This window comes from Salvelinus fontinalis, chromosome 4 (assembly GCF_029448725.1).
Source record: "Salvelinus fontinalis isolate EN_2023a chromosome 4, ASM2944872v1, whole genome shotgun sequence".
Classification (NCBI taxonomy): domain Eukaryota; kingdom Metazoa; phylum Chordata; class Actinopteri; order Salmoniformes; family Salmonidae; genus Salvelinus; species Salvelinus fontinalis.
This window is the reverse complement of record NC_074668.1, coordinates 35,724,171-35,737,203: the sequence shown is the minus strand read 5'-3', so window position 1 is coordinate 35,737,203 and position 13,033 is coordinate 35,724,171. Positions and strand designations below refer to the sequence as shown.

General features: G+C 45.8%; 2 protein-coding genes across 2 annotated transcripts in view; both read left to right on the top strand.

The window, feature by feature from the left end:
* Positions 1 to 8,543, top strand: part of dnah10 (dynein axonemal heavy chain 10) — a 48,287-nt gene extending 39,744 nt beyond the window's left edge. Inside the window, exons 62-79 of the mRNA XM_055919913.1 lie at positions 118 to 265; positions 389 to 668; positions 782 to 1,011; positions 1,119 to 1,392; positions 1,495 to 1,599; positions 1,710 to 1,864; positions 1,970 to 2,124; positions 2,264 to 2,447; positions 4,348 to 4,548; positions 4,802 to 5,011; positions 5,166 to 5,261; positions 5,428 to 5,599; positions 5,741 to 5,872; positions 5,952 to 6,163; positions 6,395 to 6,562; positions 6,813 to 6,993; positions 7,342 to 7,487; positions 8,123 to 8,543. Of these exons, the coding sequence (XP_055775888.1) occupies positions 118 to 265; positions 389 to 668; positions 782 to 1,011; positions 1,119 to 1,392; positions 1,495 to 1,599; positions 1,710 to 1,864; positions 1,970 to 2,124; positions 2,264 to 2,447; positions 4,348 to 4,548; positions 4,802 to 5,011; positions 5,166 to 5,261; positions 5,428 to 5,599; positions 5,741 to 5,872; positions 5,952 to 6,163; positions 6,395 to 6,562; positions 6,813 to 6,993; positions 7,342 to 7,487; positions 8,123 to 8,269 (3,196 nt within the window). The 3' untranslated portion in view covers positions 8,270 to 8,543. The remainder of the gene's footprint in view (positions 1 to 117; positions 266 to 388; positions 669 to 781; positions 1,012 to 1,118; positions 1,393 to 1,494; positions 1,600 to 1,709; positions 1,865 to 1,969; positions 2,125 to 2,263; positions 2,448 to 4,347; positions 4,549 to 4,801; positions 5,012 to 5,165; positions 5,262 to 5,427; positions 5,600 to 5,740; positions 5,873 to 5,951; positions 6,164 to 6,394; positions 6,563 to 6,812; positions 6,994 to 7,341; positions 7,488 to 8,122) is intronic.
* A 137-nt stretch (positions 8,544 to 8,680) lies between these two features.
* Positions 8,681 to 13,033, top strand: part of LOC129853638 (EMI domain-containing protein 1-like) — a 76,748-nt gene continuing 72,395 nt past the window's right edge. The window contains exon 1 of the mRNA XM_055919912.1: positions 8,681 to 8,941. The gene's annotated coding sequence lies outside the window, so the exon portion shown is untranslated. The remainder of the gene's footprint in view (positions 8,942 to 13,033) is intronic.

Here is a 13,033-nt window from a genome sequence, read left to right as displayed (position 1 = left end):
GTGTTGGTGTGTGTAAGTGTGTGTGCGTACATGCATTTGTGAGTGCGTTTTTTTTAATGCGTGTGTTTCCGTCCCTGTGTGAGAGGAAGAGAGAGAGTAAAGGTGTCTGTGTTGTAGATGGGGGTCAGAGGGCCTTCCTCCAGATGAGCTGTCAGTCCAGAACGGGATTCTGACCACCAGGGCCAGCCGCTTCCCCATGTGTATCGACCCCCAACAGCAAGCTCTCAACTGGATCAAAAAGAAGGAGGAGAAGTTCAACCTCAAGGTACGGCTAACTTTATCAGCTGACTTCACAGGATCTAACTATTATTCTTTTACATTTGCAAATTACTGGAAGTCATTTACTGGATGTTATTCTTATACTGTATGTGATTGACCTCTTCCATAGATCTCTTCGTTCAACGACCCAGACTTCTTGAAGCAGCTGGAGATGGCCATCAAGTATGGCTTTCCCTTCCTGTTCCAAGACGTGGATGAGTACATTGACCCTGTGATTGACAACGTCCTGGAGAAGAACGTGAAAGGAGCCGAGGGCCGGCAGGTTATAACGCTGGGGGACAAGGAGGTGGACTACGACCCCAACTTCAAACTCTACCTCAACACCAAACTGTCCAACCCCAAGTACTCTCCTTCTGTGTTCGGGAAGGCCATGGTCATCAACTACACTGGTGAGACGTCTCTGTATGTCAGCACGCCTGTGTCTACACTGTATGTGGTGTGAGTGTGTGGGGTAACAGTTTGTGTGCGTGTGCCTGTGTGCGTGTGTGTGTGTCTCTCTCAGTGACGCTGAAGGGTCTGGAGGACCAGCTGCTGAGTGTGATCGTGGGCTTTGAGCGTAAGGAGCTGGAGGAGCAGCGGGAGAGACTGATCCAGGAGACCAGTGAGAACAAGAAGCTGCTGAAAGACCTGGAGGACTCTCTGCTGAGGGAGCTGGCCACCTCCACAGGCAACATGCTGGATAACGTGGAGCTGGTCCACACTCTGGAGGAGACTAAGTCCAAGGCCAGCGAGGTTTGTCTGGAGACAGGATATACTCACTCTCAAGGGGAAGACATCAGAGAGCATGAGGTCTGGGCTCTCTTAATGCTTTGTCTGTGTTCTCTGATGTAACTCCCCAGGTGTTTGAGAAGCTGAAGCTGGCAGAGAAGACATCAACAGACATTGATAAGCTGCGAGATGGCTACCGTCCCGCTGCCAAGCGCGGTGCCATCCTGTTCTTTGTGCTGGCGGAGATGGCCCTGGTGAACAGCATGTACCAGTACTCTCTGGCCTCCTATCTGGAGGTTTTTGACTTCTCCCTGCGCAAGTCCCTGCCTGACTCCATCCTGCCCAAGAGGCTAAAGAACATCATGGACACCCTGACATACAATGTCTACAACTATGGATGCACAGGTGAGGTGACAGGGTGTTCAGGAATGGTCAAACCTGGACTTTTGTGGGAACAGTTATGTGATAGCTGGGATTGATCTGAAACGGTGTGTGTGTGTGACTCAGGTCTGTTTGAGAGACACAAGCTGCTGTTCTCCTTCAATTTGACAATAAAGATTGGGCAGCCAGAGGGGCGGGCTCCCCAGGAGGAGCTGGACTTCTTCCTCAAGGGTGAGAGACATATGATGTCATCTACCATACACTTACATAAACACAGCACACCAACTTGGAGACGCATAACTCACATACACTTTTTTTCCTCTCTGTGCTCCCCAATCCAGGTAACCTGTCCCTGGAGATGAGCAAGAGGAAGAAGCCATGTCCCTGGCTTCCAGGCCAGGGCTGGGAGGACATCATACGACTGGCTGAGCTCTTCCCTGCTGAGTTTGGCTCCCTACCAGATGACGTGGAGAAGAACCTGCCAGAGTGGAAGACTGTGAATAACACCATCCAATCTTGTGACCTAGTGATGCACTGAATATGTTCCTATGTCCTCTCTAGAATGGTTCATTGTTAACCCTCCTCTCTGTTGTCATCTCAGTGGTATGACCTGGATGGGCCGGAGCAGGCTCCCTTCCCCATGAAGTATAAAGACAACCTGACTGCCTTCCAGAAGCTGCTGTTGCTGCGCTGCTTCCGCCTGGACAGAGTCTATCGGGCTGTCACTGACTATGTCACCATCACCATGGGAGAGAAGTAATAGACCGTTCTCCTACTTGTAAACAAACCTGAACTCCTATTGCTTTGATCCAAAATATCTTGACTTGTGGAGATGAGACTTTAGTGTTTCTCCCTATTCACTTTTTACTGTCTACCTCGCCACCCTCCCTCTCAGGTATGTGCAGCCCCCTGTGATCAGTTTCGAGGCTATCTATGAGCAGAGTTCACCCAACTCCCCCATCGTGTTCATCCTGAGCCCCGGCTCCGACCCAGCCAGTGACCTCATGAAGCTTGCTGAGAGGTCTGGCTTTGGGGGCAGCAGGCTCAAGTTTCTGGCCATGGGACAAGGTCAGGAGAAGGTACCAGACAACACTCATTAATCACAGCATTAGAGCTTCCAATGTTACAATTTATTTTTTATTTTTTATTGAACCTTTATTTAACTAGGCAAGTCAGTTAAAAACAAATTCTTATTTACAATGACGGCCTACCAAAAGGCAAAAGGCCTCCTGCGGGGGCTGGGATAGGAAAAAAATATATAGGACAAAACACACATTATGACGAGAGACACCACAACACAACATAAAGTGAGACCCAAGACAACAGTATAGCATGGCAGCAACACATGACAACACAGCATGGTAGCAACACCACATGGTAACAACATGGAAGCAACACAACATGGCACCAGCACATCATGGTAGCAGCACAAAACATGGTACAAACATTATTGGGCACAGACAACAGCACAAAGCCAGAAGGTAGAGACAAAAATACTTCACACGAAGCAGCCACAACTGTCAGTAAATGTGTCCCTGATTGAGTTTTTGAATGAAGAAATAGAGATAAAACTGTCCAGTTTGAGTGTTTTTTGCAGCTCGTTCCAGTCGCTAGCTGCAGTGAACTGAAAAAGGAGAGACCCAGGGATGTGTGTGCTTTGGGGATGGGTGTTGTATGTGAAGGATGAGGGCTGCAGTAGGTATCTCAACCAGTGGGTCTTCCGACCGGTATACAGAGATGACCAGTTTACAGAGGAATATAGAGTGCAGTGATGTGTCGTATGAGGAGCATTGGTATCAAGTCTGATGGCTGAATGGTAAAGAACATCTAGCCACTCGAGAGCACCCTTATCTGACGATCTATAAATTACATCTCCGTGATCTAGCATGGGTAGGATGGTCATCTGAATCAGGGTTAGTTTGGCAGCTGGGGTGAAAGAGGAGCAATTACGATAGAGGAAACCAAGTCTAGATTTAACTTTAGCCTGCAGCTTTGATATGTGCTGAGAGAAGGACAGTGTACCATCTAGCCATACTCCCAAGTACTTGTATGAGGTGACTACCTAAAGCTCTAAACCCTACCCCTACCTCTAAGCTCTAAACCCTGAGAGGTAGTAATCACACTGTTTGGGAGAGGGGCATTCTTCTTACCAAACCACATGACCTTTGTTTTGGAGGTGTTCAGAACAAGGTTAAGAAAGGTTGTTGGACAGTAAGAAAGCTTTGTTGTAGAGCGTTTAACACAAACTCCGGGGAGGGGCCAGCTGAGTATAAGACTCTATCATCTGCATATACACACATTGGCTCCCGAGTGGCGCAGTGGTCTAAGGCACTGCATCTCAGTGCAAGAGGCATAGTCCCTGGTTCAAATCCAGGCTGCATCACATCTGGCCGTGATTGGGAATCCCATAGGGCGGCGCACGATTGGCCCAGCGTCGTCTGAGTTTGGCAGGGGTAGGCCGCCACTGTAAATAAGAATTTGTACTTAACTAATTTGCCTAGTTAAATAAAGGTTCAAATAAAAATATAAATGGATGAGAGAGCTTCCTACTGCCTGAGCTATGTTGTTGATGTAAATTGAGAAGAGCGTGGGGCCTAGGATCGAGCCTTGGGATACTCCCTTGGTGACAGGCAGTGGCTGAGACAGCAGATGTTCTGACTTTATACACTGCACTCTTTGAGAGAGGTAGTTAGCAAACCAGGCCAAAGACCCTTCAGAGACACCAATACTCCTTTGCCGGCCCGCAAGAATGGGATGGTCTACCGTGTCAAAAGCTTTGGCCAAGTCAATAAAAATAGCAGCACAATATTGCTTAGAATCAAGGGCAATTGAGACATCATTTAGGACAGGTTGCAGTGACACACCTATAACCTGAGCGGAAACTAGATTGCATACCCCATGTACTTTTGGTGCACATTCAACCACAAAGCTAATTGGAATGTTGTTCGTACGATACAGTATTGTTGCTGTGTGCTGTAGGTGGCGCTGCAGCTACTGGAAACGGCGGTATCTCGGGGCCAGTGGCTGATGCTGCAGAACTGCCACCTGCTGGTGAAGTGGCTGAAGGACCTAGAGAAGTCCCTGGAGAGGATCACCAAGGCCCACCCTGACTTCAGACTGTGGCTCACCACTGACCCCATCAAAGACTTTCCCATCGGCATCCTACAGAAGTCTCTCAAGGTGAGGAAGAGCTCTAACTTAGTCAAACAGACCTGCTACCTACTGAACACAGACTGTTGCCTACTGCAGCTAACTGTAAACAATGTGACTTAGTTTTATGATAAAGTGTCTGTCCGTCTATCTCTGATTCACTCATCCAACACCATACAGTCTCCCCAGCCCGATTCGTTCACCTAATCACGGCAGAACTGAGCCATTGAGGATTGAAGCGAATTGACTTTAGGACCTGATCTCTGTTTCTCTGTTCGTCCAGGTGGTGACGGAGCCTCCCAACGGGCTGAAGCTGAACATGAGGGCAACCTTCTTTAAGATCGCCCACGAGACTCTGATGGGCTGCCCCCACCCGGCCTACCGCAGCCTGGTCTACGTGCTGTCCTTCTTCCACGCTGTGGTGCAGGAGAGACGCAAGTACGGCAAAATCGGCTGGAACGTGTCCTACGACTTTAACGAGTCTGACTTCCAGGTGAGGAAAACAACTGTTTTTAACAGCATCCACAGGACTTACACTATTGATTACATTTTGCTTCATAGTAATTTCCTTTTGCTGATCAGTTTAAATGTCATGACTGTAACTCCACTCTTTGTGTGTGCTGATGTGGATTTTCTCTGTTGACTAGGTGTGCATGGAGATCCTGGACACCTACCTGACCAAAGCCCACACTCAGGGAGACGCTAAGATCCCCTGGGGAAGTCTCAAGTACCTCATAGGAGAGGTCAGGCTCACCTATTCATACATCACATTGACTTAACAATGATAATACAGAATCCTATTAGTATAATAGCCTAGCACTAATGGCTTCCATTTGTGTGTGTGTGTGTGTGTGTGTGTCTGTGTGTGTGTGTGCGTGTGTGCGTGCGTGTTTACGCTCCCTCTCTCAGGTAATGTATGGAGGCAGGTGTATAGACAGCTTTGACCGCAGGATCCTGACGGTCTACATGGATGAGTACCTGGGAGACTTCATCTTTGACACCTTCCAGCCCTTTCACTTCTTCCACAACAAGGAGGTGGACTACAAGATCCCTCCTGACGGGCCCAAGGAAAATTATGTTGGTCAGTGGATGTAGTTCATCACTGGTCTGATATACAGACTTCAAATGTAGCTTTTTACATATGATTTCTGCTGCACCGCCATGTTGTTATTAACTTGTAGTTATCATCCATCTTCTCTGATTGACTTGCTATGTATCACAGGGGAGATTGAGACCTTGCCCCTGGCCAACACTCCAGAGGTGTTTGGTTTGCACCCCAACGCTGAGATTGGATACTACACACAGGCAGCCCGCGACATGTGGACCCACCTGATAGATCTGCAGCCGCAGACTGGTAACAGAAACCTCACACACACACATACACACAGACTGAGCATAATCTGGCCTCCTCACCTTTCTGTCGGGGTCCTCAGGTGAGTCTGGTGGAGGCATCAGCAAGGATGAGTACATCAGCAACGTGGCCCGGGACATCCAGAACAAGCTGCCCCAGGTGTTTGACCTGGACGTGATCCGTAAAAAGTTTGGCCTGGAGATCTCCCCCACCTCCGTTGTGCTGCTGCAGGAGCTGGAGCGCTTCAACAAGCTCATTGTCAGGATTGGACGCTCTCTGGCTGAGTTGCAGAGGGTGAGAGAGGGGGAGGAGACAGGCAGGAACAGTGAGGGGTATAGAAAGAGGAAGAACTACAGGGACAGATTGTCATGGGGCCTTCCTTTGTATCTACATAAAACAGTATAATTATCTTTAGAACGTTTGCTGTTGTCTATTGCATATTTACTAAAGGAACCAGGTGAGATACCTATAGTACCTATAGTTTGGTATGGGGATGTGAACTAACAAATGTGTCTGTGCCCGTAGGCTCTGGCTGGTGAGGTGGGCATGAGTAGTGAGCTGGATGAGGTGGCACGCGCCCTCTTCAACGGCATGATCCCTGCTATCTGGAGGAAGCTGGCACCTGATACCCTCAAGTCCCTGGGCAACTGGATGATCCACTTCAAGAGGCGTTACGACCAGTACAACTCCTGGGTGAACATCCTGCTCTCTAATACAGTTATTCTCTGAGACATATCGTACACATCTCCCAGAAGATTGGTTTAGTTTATAAGGATCCCCATTAGCTCTTACTCGTGCAGATATGTTATTCAAGGTCAGACTTTCTTGGTATCAAAGTATCCATGACGTATAGTACATATAAATGTACATACTGTAAATACAGTATGTACATGTATGTAGTGGTTGTGTAGTTATGTTTTATTTGGATGGTTCTTCCTTCCAGGTGGATAAAGGGGAGCCCAATGTGATGTGGTTGTCAGGGCTGCAGATCCCAGAGTCCTACCTGACTGCTCTGGTTCAGGCCACATGCAGGAGGAACGGCTGGCCGCTGGACCGCTCCACACTCTACACACAGGTCACTCAGTACACCACTGAGGAGGAGGTCAACGAGAGGCCTGGACAGGGTGAGAGTCCTCAGACAGACAGACAGACAGACAGACACGGACGGACATATTAACACACACACGTACGGACATACTAACACACACACGGACAGACATACTGACAGACAGATGGACAGACGGACAGGCGGACAGACACACGGACGGACATATTAACCAACACACGGACGGACATACTAACACGGACGGACGGACGGACGGATGGACAGACAGACACGGACGGACATATTAACACACACATGGACAGACAGACAGACAGACAGACAGACAGACAGACAGACAGACAGACAGACAGACAGACAGACAGACAGTGATGCTTTGATACTGAGGGTTGTGGTTGTGTTCTCCCAGGCTGCTTCGTGTCAGGCCTGTATCTGGAGGGAGCAGACTGGGACATAGAGAGGGGTTGTCTGATCAGGAGTAAACCCAAAGTACTGGTGGTCCAGTTGCCCATCCTGAAGGTCATCCCCATAGAAGCACATCGCCTCAAACTACAGGTAGGGGCAGCGCCACTCACCACCTTATCCCTTCAATCAATCAATCAACTGTATTTCTAAAGCCCTTTTTACATCAGCTGATGTCACAAAGTGCTATACAGAAACCCAGAAACCCAAGATGTTCAAACGTTCATAGATGACCAGCAGTGTCAAATAATAATCATCACAGTGGTTGTAGAGGGTGCAACAGGTCAGCACCTCAGGAGTAAATGTCAGTTGGCATTCAGAGTTCGAGACAGCAGGTGCGGTCGAGAGAGAGTCGAAAACAGCACGTCGGGTGAATAGGTCAGGGTTTCATTGCCGCAGTCAGAACAGTTGAAACTGGAGCAGCTGCACGACCAGGTGGACTGGGGACAGCAAGGTGTCATCAGGCCAGGTAGTCCTGAGGCATGGTCCCAGGGCTCAGGTCCTTTGGGAGGGGAGGGAGAGAGGGAGAATTAGAAGGAGCATACTTTAATTCACACAGGACGCCAGATAAGACAGGAGAATTACACCATATATAGCAGAATGACCCTTCAGAACATGTGCTTAGTGACTTCGCTAGTGGCCTCTCTAGCAATGCAGTTTCATTGTTTTAAAATGTCTGTTTTGCCGCTTTCTAACTGTGTCCAAATGTCTGTGTGTTTTTTTCGTAGAATACTCTGAGGACTCCAGTGTACACCACGTCCATGAGGAGGAATGCTATGGGTGTGGGGCTGGTGTTTGAGGCAGATCTCTTTACCACCAAGCACATCTCCCACTGGGTGTTGCAGGGAGTCTGTCTGTGCCTCAACGCAGACTGATGATGTTTATATTTGTTTTAGATTTCTATGTAGATCATTTAAAGGCACATTTTAAAGGCTGAATTTATTTTAAATGTTTGGGAAACTATCAAATATCATATTTGGTGACATGCTTATTAGCATACTATTACATCAATCGATTTCTCTGGAACATGTGGCGCAGTGGTCTAAGGCACTGCATCTCAGTGCAAGAGGCGTCACTACACTTCCTGGTTCGAATCCAGGCTGTATCACATCCAGCTGTTATTGGGAGTCCCATAGGGCGGCGCACAATTGGCCCAGCGTCGTCCAGGTTTGCAGGGGTAGGCCGTCATTGTAAATAAGAATTAGTTCTTAACTGATTTAGTTAAATAAAAGTTCAAATGAAAAAATCCACAGTTGTTCTTATCACAAATTAACACAAGGTGGCAGCCCACCCCAGTCCTGTGTTCACTCAGAGTAGTGGAGTAGAGACCCACTGCAGAACTCCTGTCTCCAATCAGTCCTCTGAAGACGTGCCATTGGATCTCAAAGGTTCTATCCCCAACCCTTGCTATTTTTAATCTCTGAAGACAGATATTTTTATTAAGTCCTCTCTCTACTTTATTTCTCGTGACATTTCTAACGCCCAGCATCTGTGCTCAGGCCGCCTCGACCGACTGACGGGGGAGATAAATCCACAGGGAAAACAAGGTCTGTTTTGTATTAGTTTTAATTAAAATCGTAACATTATTTCTCCAGGTTATATTTCATCCCCCCTTTTCGTTGACTACATAGAGCTGGCGTATAGGGGAAGGGAGGCCCTCAATTCTGATATAGTTTAAAGATAGGCGTTTTAAAATGTATATCCCCACACATTAAATGTAGATTTAGGTCTGAATATGATCGTACAGGTCAGATGTGTATGTGCTGTCTTCATATGTTTGTAATTTAATTCAATGAAACATCTTTCATGTTTTTTTCATGCATAATCCAAAAGGAATTGAGTCCATTTTCAAAGAGCTTGAGATATATGTCCTGCCTATAGAGGCTAAAAATTGATTATAGCTGTCACTGGGGAAAACCAGGAGTCTGGAAAATGTGTATCTGAGTGAAACATTGACCACAGTGCACACTCCACAAACTTATCCTAGACCTCCAATATTATTTTCCTTTCTATTTATTTGATCGAGCTCTGACTATAAGTATTGTGGTTTGTTCTCTGCCTTAGCTATTCAGAGTGAGCAAACAGACTGATTTTGAGTAATCTCAGGTACTGAGGTGAGATAGCGTTCTGGGTCACAGAGGGGCTCAAGCATGACCATGACGTCGACATACAGCACATGTACAGGCAGTTCTGCCTGGAATTATCTGACTTAAGTCACCCAGCTCGAGCTCTGTATTGTATAATCCCACAGCAGTGAGCAGTGTGACCAGTCTTGACAGTGTGGGGCAATGGTTAGAGGGGTGAGGGGGGCAGGCCAGATAGCACCTGCTGGTTTCACTAGTATGGCTGTCATAAAGCAGACAGCACTGTGGAGAGGAGCTGGAGACACTTTTATGAGCCTACACAGGGAGGGGGGAGGCAGTAAAAAGTCTGTGTTGCCACTCTATAGAATAGAAAAGTCCGAATGGTCTACTTTTTCATCTATGTGCAGGCAAATTAGTCAAAGGAACTTCAGTAATACATGACCTTAGAGAGACAATAGGTAAAGGAACTCTTTATATTTGATTGCATGGTGGAGAGAAGAAAAAAGGGTAGGAAAAAAGTAACAAGACAAGAAAGGGAAAAGATAAAATGCAAACGACCCCTACCTCCCCCTTCAGAGGCCAAGATCATTTTCAGCTGCGTGAGACTGGAGGGATTTACATTAACCTTAAACTCCTCCAGTTCCTTCTTGGCTCCACTCTGCGCCGGTCTGCTGCCTCATAAAATGCCAAGGATGCCCTGAAACAAAAAATGCAGACACTACAATCCCCCCCGTCAAGCTTTCTGAAGCAGTTTCCGTTTGGTGTGATTCGGAGCAGATGAACCTCAGAGAGTAGATCAAAGCTTCCACTGCACTGCGAGGAGAGTCCTGCGCCAGTCTGTCTCAATGCCCATCTGTGCAAGGGTGTCTGAGTCTACGACAACCCTGTTACAGCCCCATGCAAAGCCACTACATTAGGGAAGCTTGCCCACCTACGTGTTAATGTGTGTAAGGGGGTGCAGTCATCATCAATGCCGTAATAATCTCATAAATGCGGTAGTGATAGGAGTCAAACTACCACACAACATACAGTGTGCCTCAGGAGGACAGGATGCCAAGATGTCTGCCCTGTGTTGTGGTGTAACTGTGTGCTGTTATGAATCGTGCTCTTAGATGGCCTCTCTTCCTCTTCAGCATCATGATTGTGTGCAGCTGGTGAGCCCTACAGTGCTGCCCATTGAGAGACCTGAGAAGTGTAGTCACTCTGACCACAGATATAGATTACTGGGCTGCAGGCTGCAGGTCCAGGTGTTTAGCTTGGAACTAGCCCACAGCTCTGTGGTTAGTGGCTGTTTGGACAGAAACCTTCCAGGTCCCACCTCCACTGGGCACGGGAGAGAGGTTACAGAGAGCCCACCACCCCTGCTCTCTGGCTCTGTCTGCCTGGACCTTGCCCAAACACCAGGGTCTGCCCATAGGCTGCTGAGTTAGGATGCAAACGGCAACCACATAGTTTAAGGCTGGACAAAGACCAAGATTAGGAGGGACTGGAGGAAGAAGGATCACTGGCGTAGCACATGCCCCACATATAGCATATGGATGCATCATAAGCCATGCCATTTTATTTTTTTTACAGGAAATTTGCTTTCACACTGCCAAATATTCTCTCAGCCTCATGGCAAAAGGATTCTTGAAAGTTGGGACAATCTTTGTCCGGCACAGAAACTGTATTTTTATAGTTGAAAAAATAGCTTTTGTTGCATAATTTGAGCTTAAAAATGTACTTTTTAAGGGAATTTTTCTAAGGTAAAATATTTTTGGGGGGGGGGGGTTTCAAAATACTTTTAATATTAATTTCCATGTCGGCTCTATGCCTGCAAATGCCCTTGTCCGGAGCAAAGGATCCAAAATTAAAACTCTCCAAAAGAGTATTTAACAGTTTTAATAAAATTGGCAAAAATGTATATCAACTGAAAAAATATTATATGTAGTTTCTTGCAGTAGCCTTCTGTGACTTCAAATAATATTTCTCTCAAAACTTTGATTCCTAAAATGTTTGTCCGGAGATTTGGTTTACTACGTCAGATTTGTCTAAAATCCTAAATGAATCAGGAACGTAGTAAACCAAATCCTCAGTTTTCTCCTATCACAGCCATTAAGCTCTGTAACTGTTTTAAAGTCACCACTGGCCTCATGGTGAAATCTCTGAGTGGTGTCTTTCTTCTCCGACAACTGAGTTAAGAAGGACGCCTGTATATTTGTAGTGACTGGGTGTATTGATACACCATCCAAAGTGTAATTAATAACTTCACCATGCTCAAAGGGATATTCAATATTGGATATATATATATATTTTCATATACCAATAGGTGCCCTTCTTTGTGAGGCATTGGAAAACCTCCCTGGTCTTTGTGGTTGAATCTGTGTTCACCACTTGACTGAGAGACCTTACATATAATTGTATGTGTGGGGTACAGAGATGAGGTAGTCATTAAAAAAAAATAAGTTAAACACTGTTATTGCACACAGAGGGAGTCCATGCAACTTATTATGTGACTTGTTAAGAACGTTTTTACTCCTGATCCTATTTAGGCTTGCCATATCAAAGGGGTTGAATGCTTATTTACACAAGACATTTCAGCTTTTCATTTTTAATACATTTTGTAAAAACACACACACACACTTTGGCATTATGAGGTATTGTGTGTAGGCCAGTGACACAAAATCTAAATGTAATCGATTTTAAATTCATGCTGTAACACAATAAAATGTGGAAAAAGTCAAGGTGTGCGAATATTTTCTGAAGGCACTGTATACCATAAAGACCCCTTATAGAGCCTAATAGTGGAAGTGTCATAATACCCATAAAATCAGGGAAATGGTTCAAATCGTTTTTCCACCATACATTTTTCCCATAGGGGATTTTAGAAACGCTTCAAATAAGGGCTGTGTTTCGTATAGGCTTACCCTGGAGTGACATTTTGATAACCATGTAAATCTCTCAGAAAAGGTGACTTTTATCAATATATTTGGCTCTATTTACTCTCAGATTCAAAATGCTAATTAGCATCAACGTAGACATCATGCAAGATCCTGAAAGCCCCTGCATGTCATTTCTAGCTGACACCTTTCCTAACAGGTATTGTGTCAATTTAACACTTCCACAAGACAGTTCACAGAATTGTTAATTTATAGAAATGTAGCCAATTTAATCATTACTCAATTTGGCTAACATTATATTGTTAATCCAGAGATTTTTACCTTTGCCTCGATTCGGCAGTCTTGTCCAGATCATCATGGCATTTGTAGTTCTTTATGATAGACATATTAGCAGCTAGTTAGCATTTCATTTTTGGTGGGTAAATACAGGCGAATATATTGAGAAAAGTTACTTTGTCCAAGAGGGATTTACGCGTTTACCAAAACTTCACACCAAGGTAAGCCTACACAAAACACAGCCCTTATTTTAAGTGTTTCTAAAAATGAATGGAAAAATGTTTGGAACCATTTCCTTGTTTGACCACTAGATTTTATGGGTATTTGTCACGCCCTGGCCTTAGTATTATTGGTTTTCTTTATTATTTTAGTTAGGTCAGGGTGTGACATGGGTTATGTT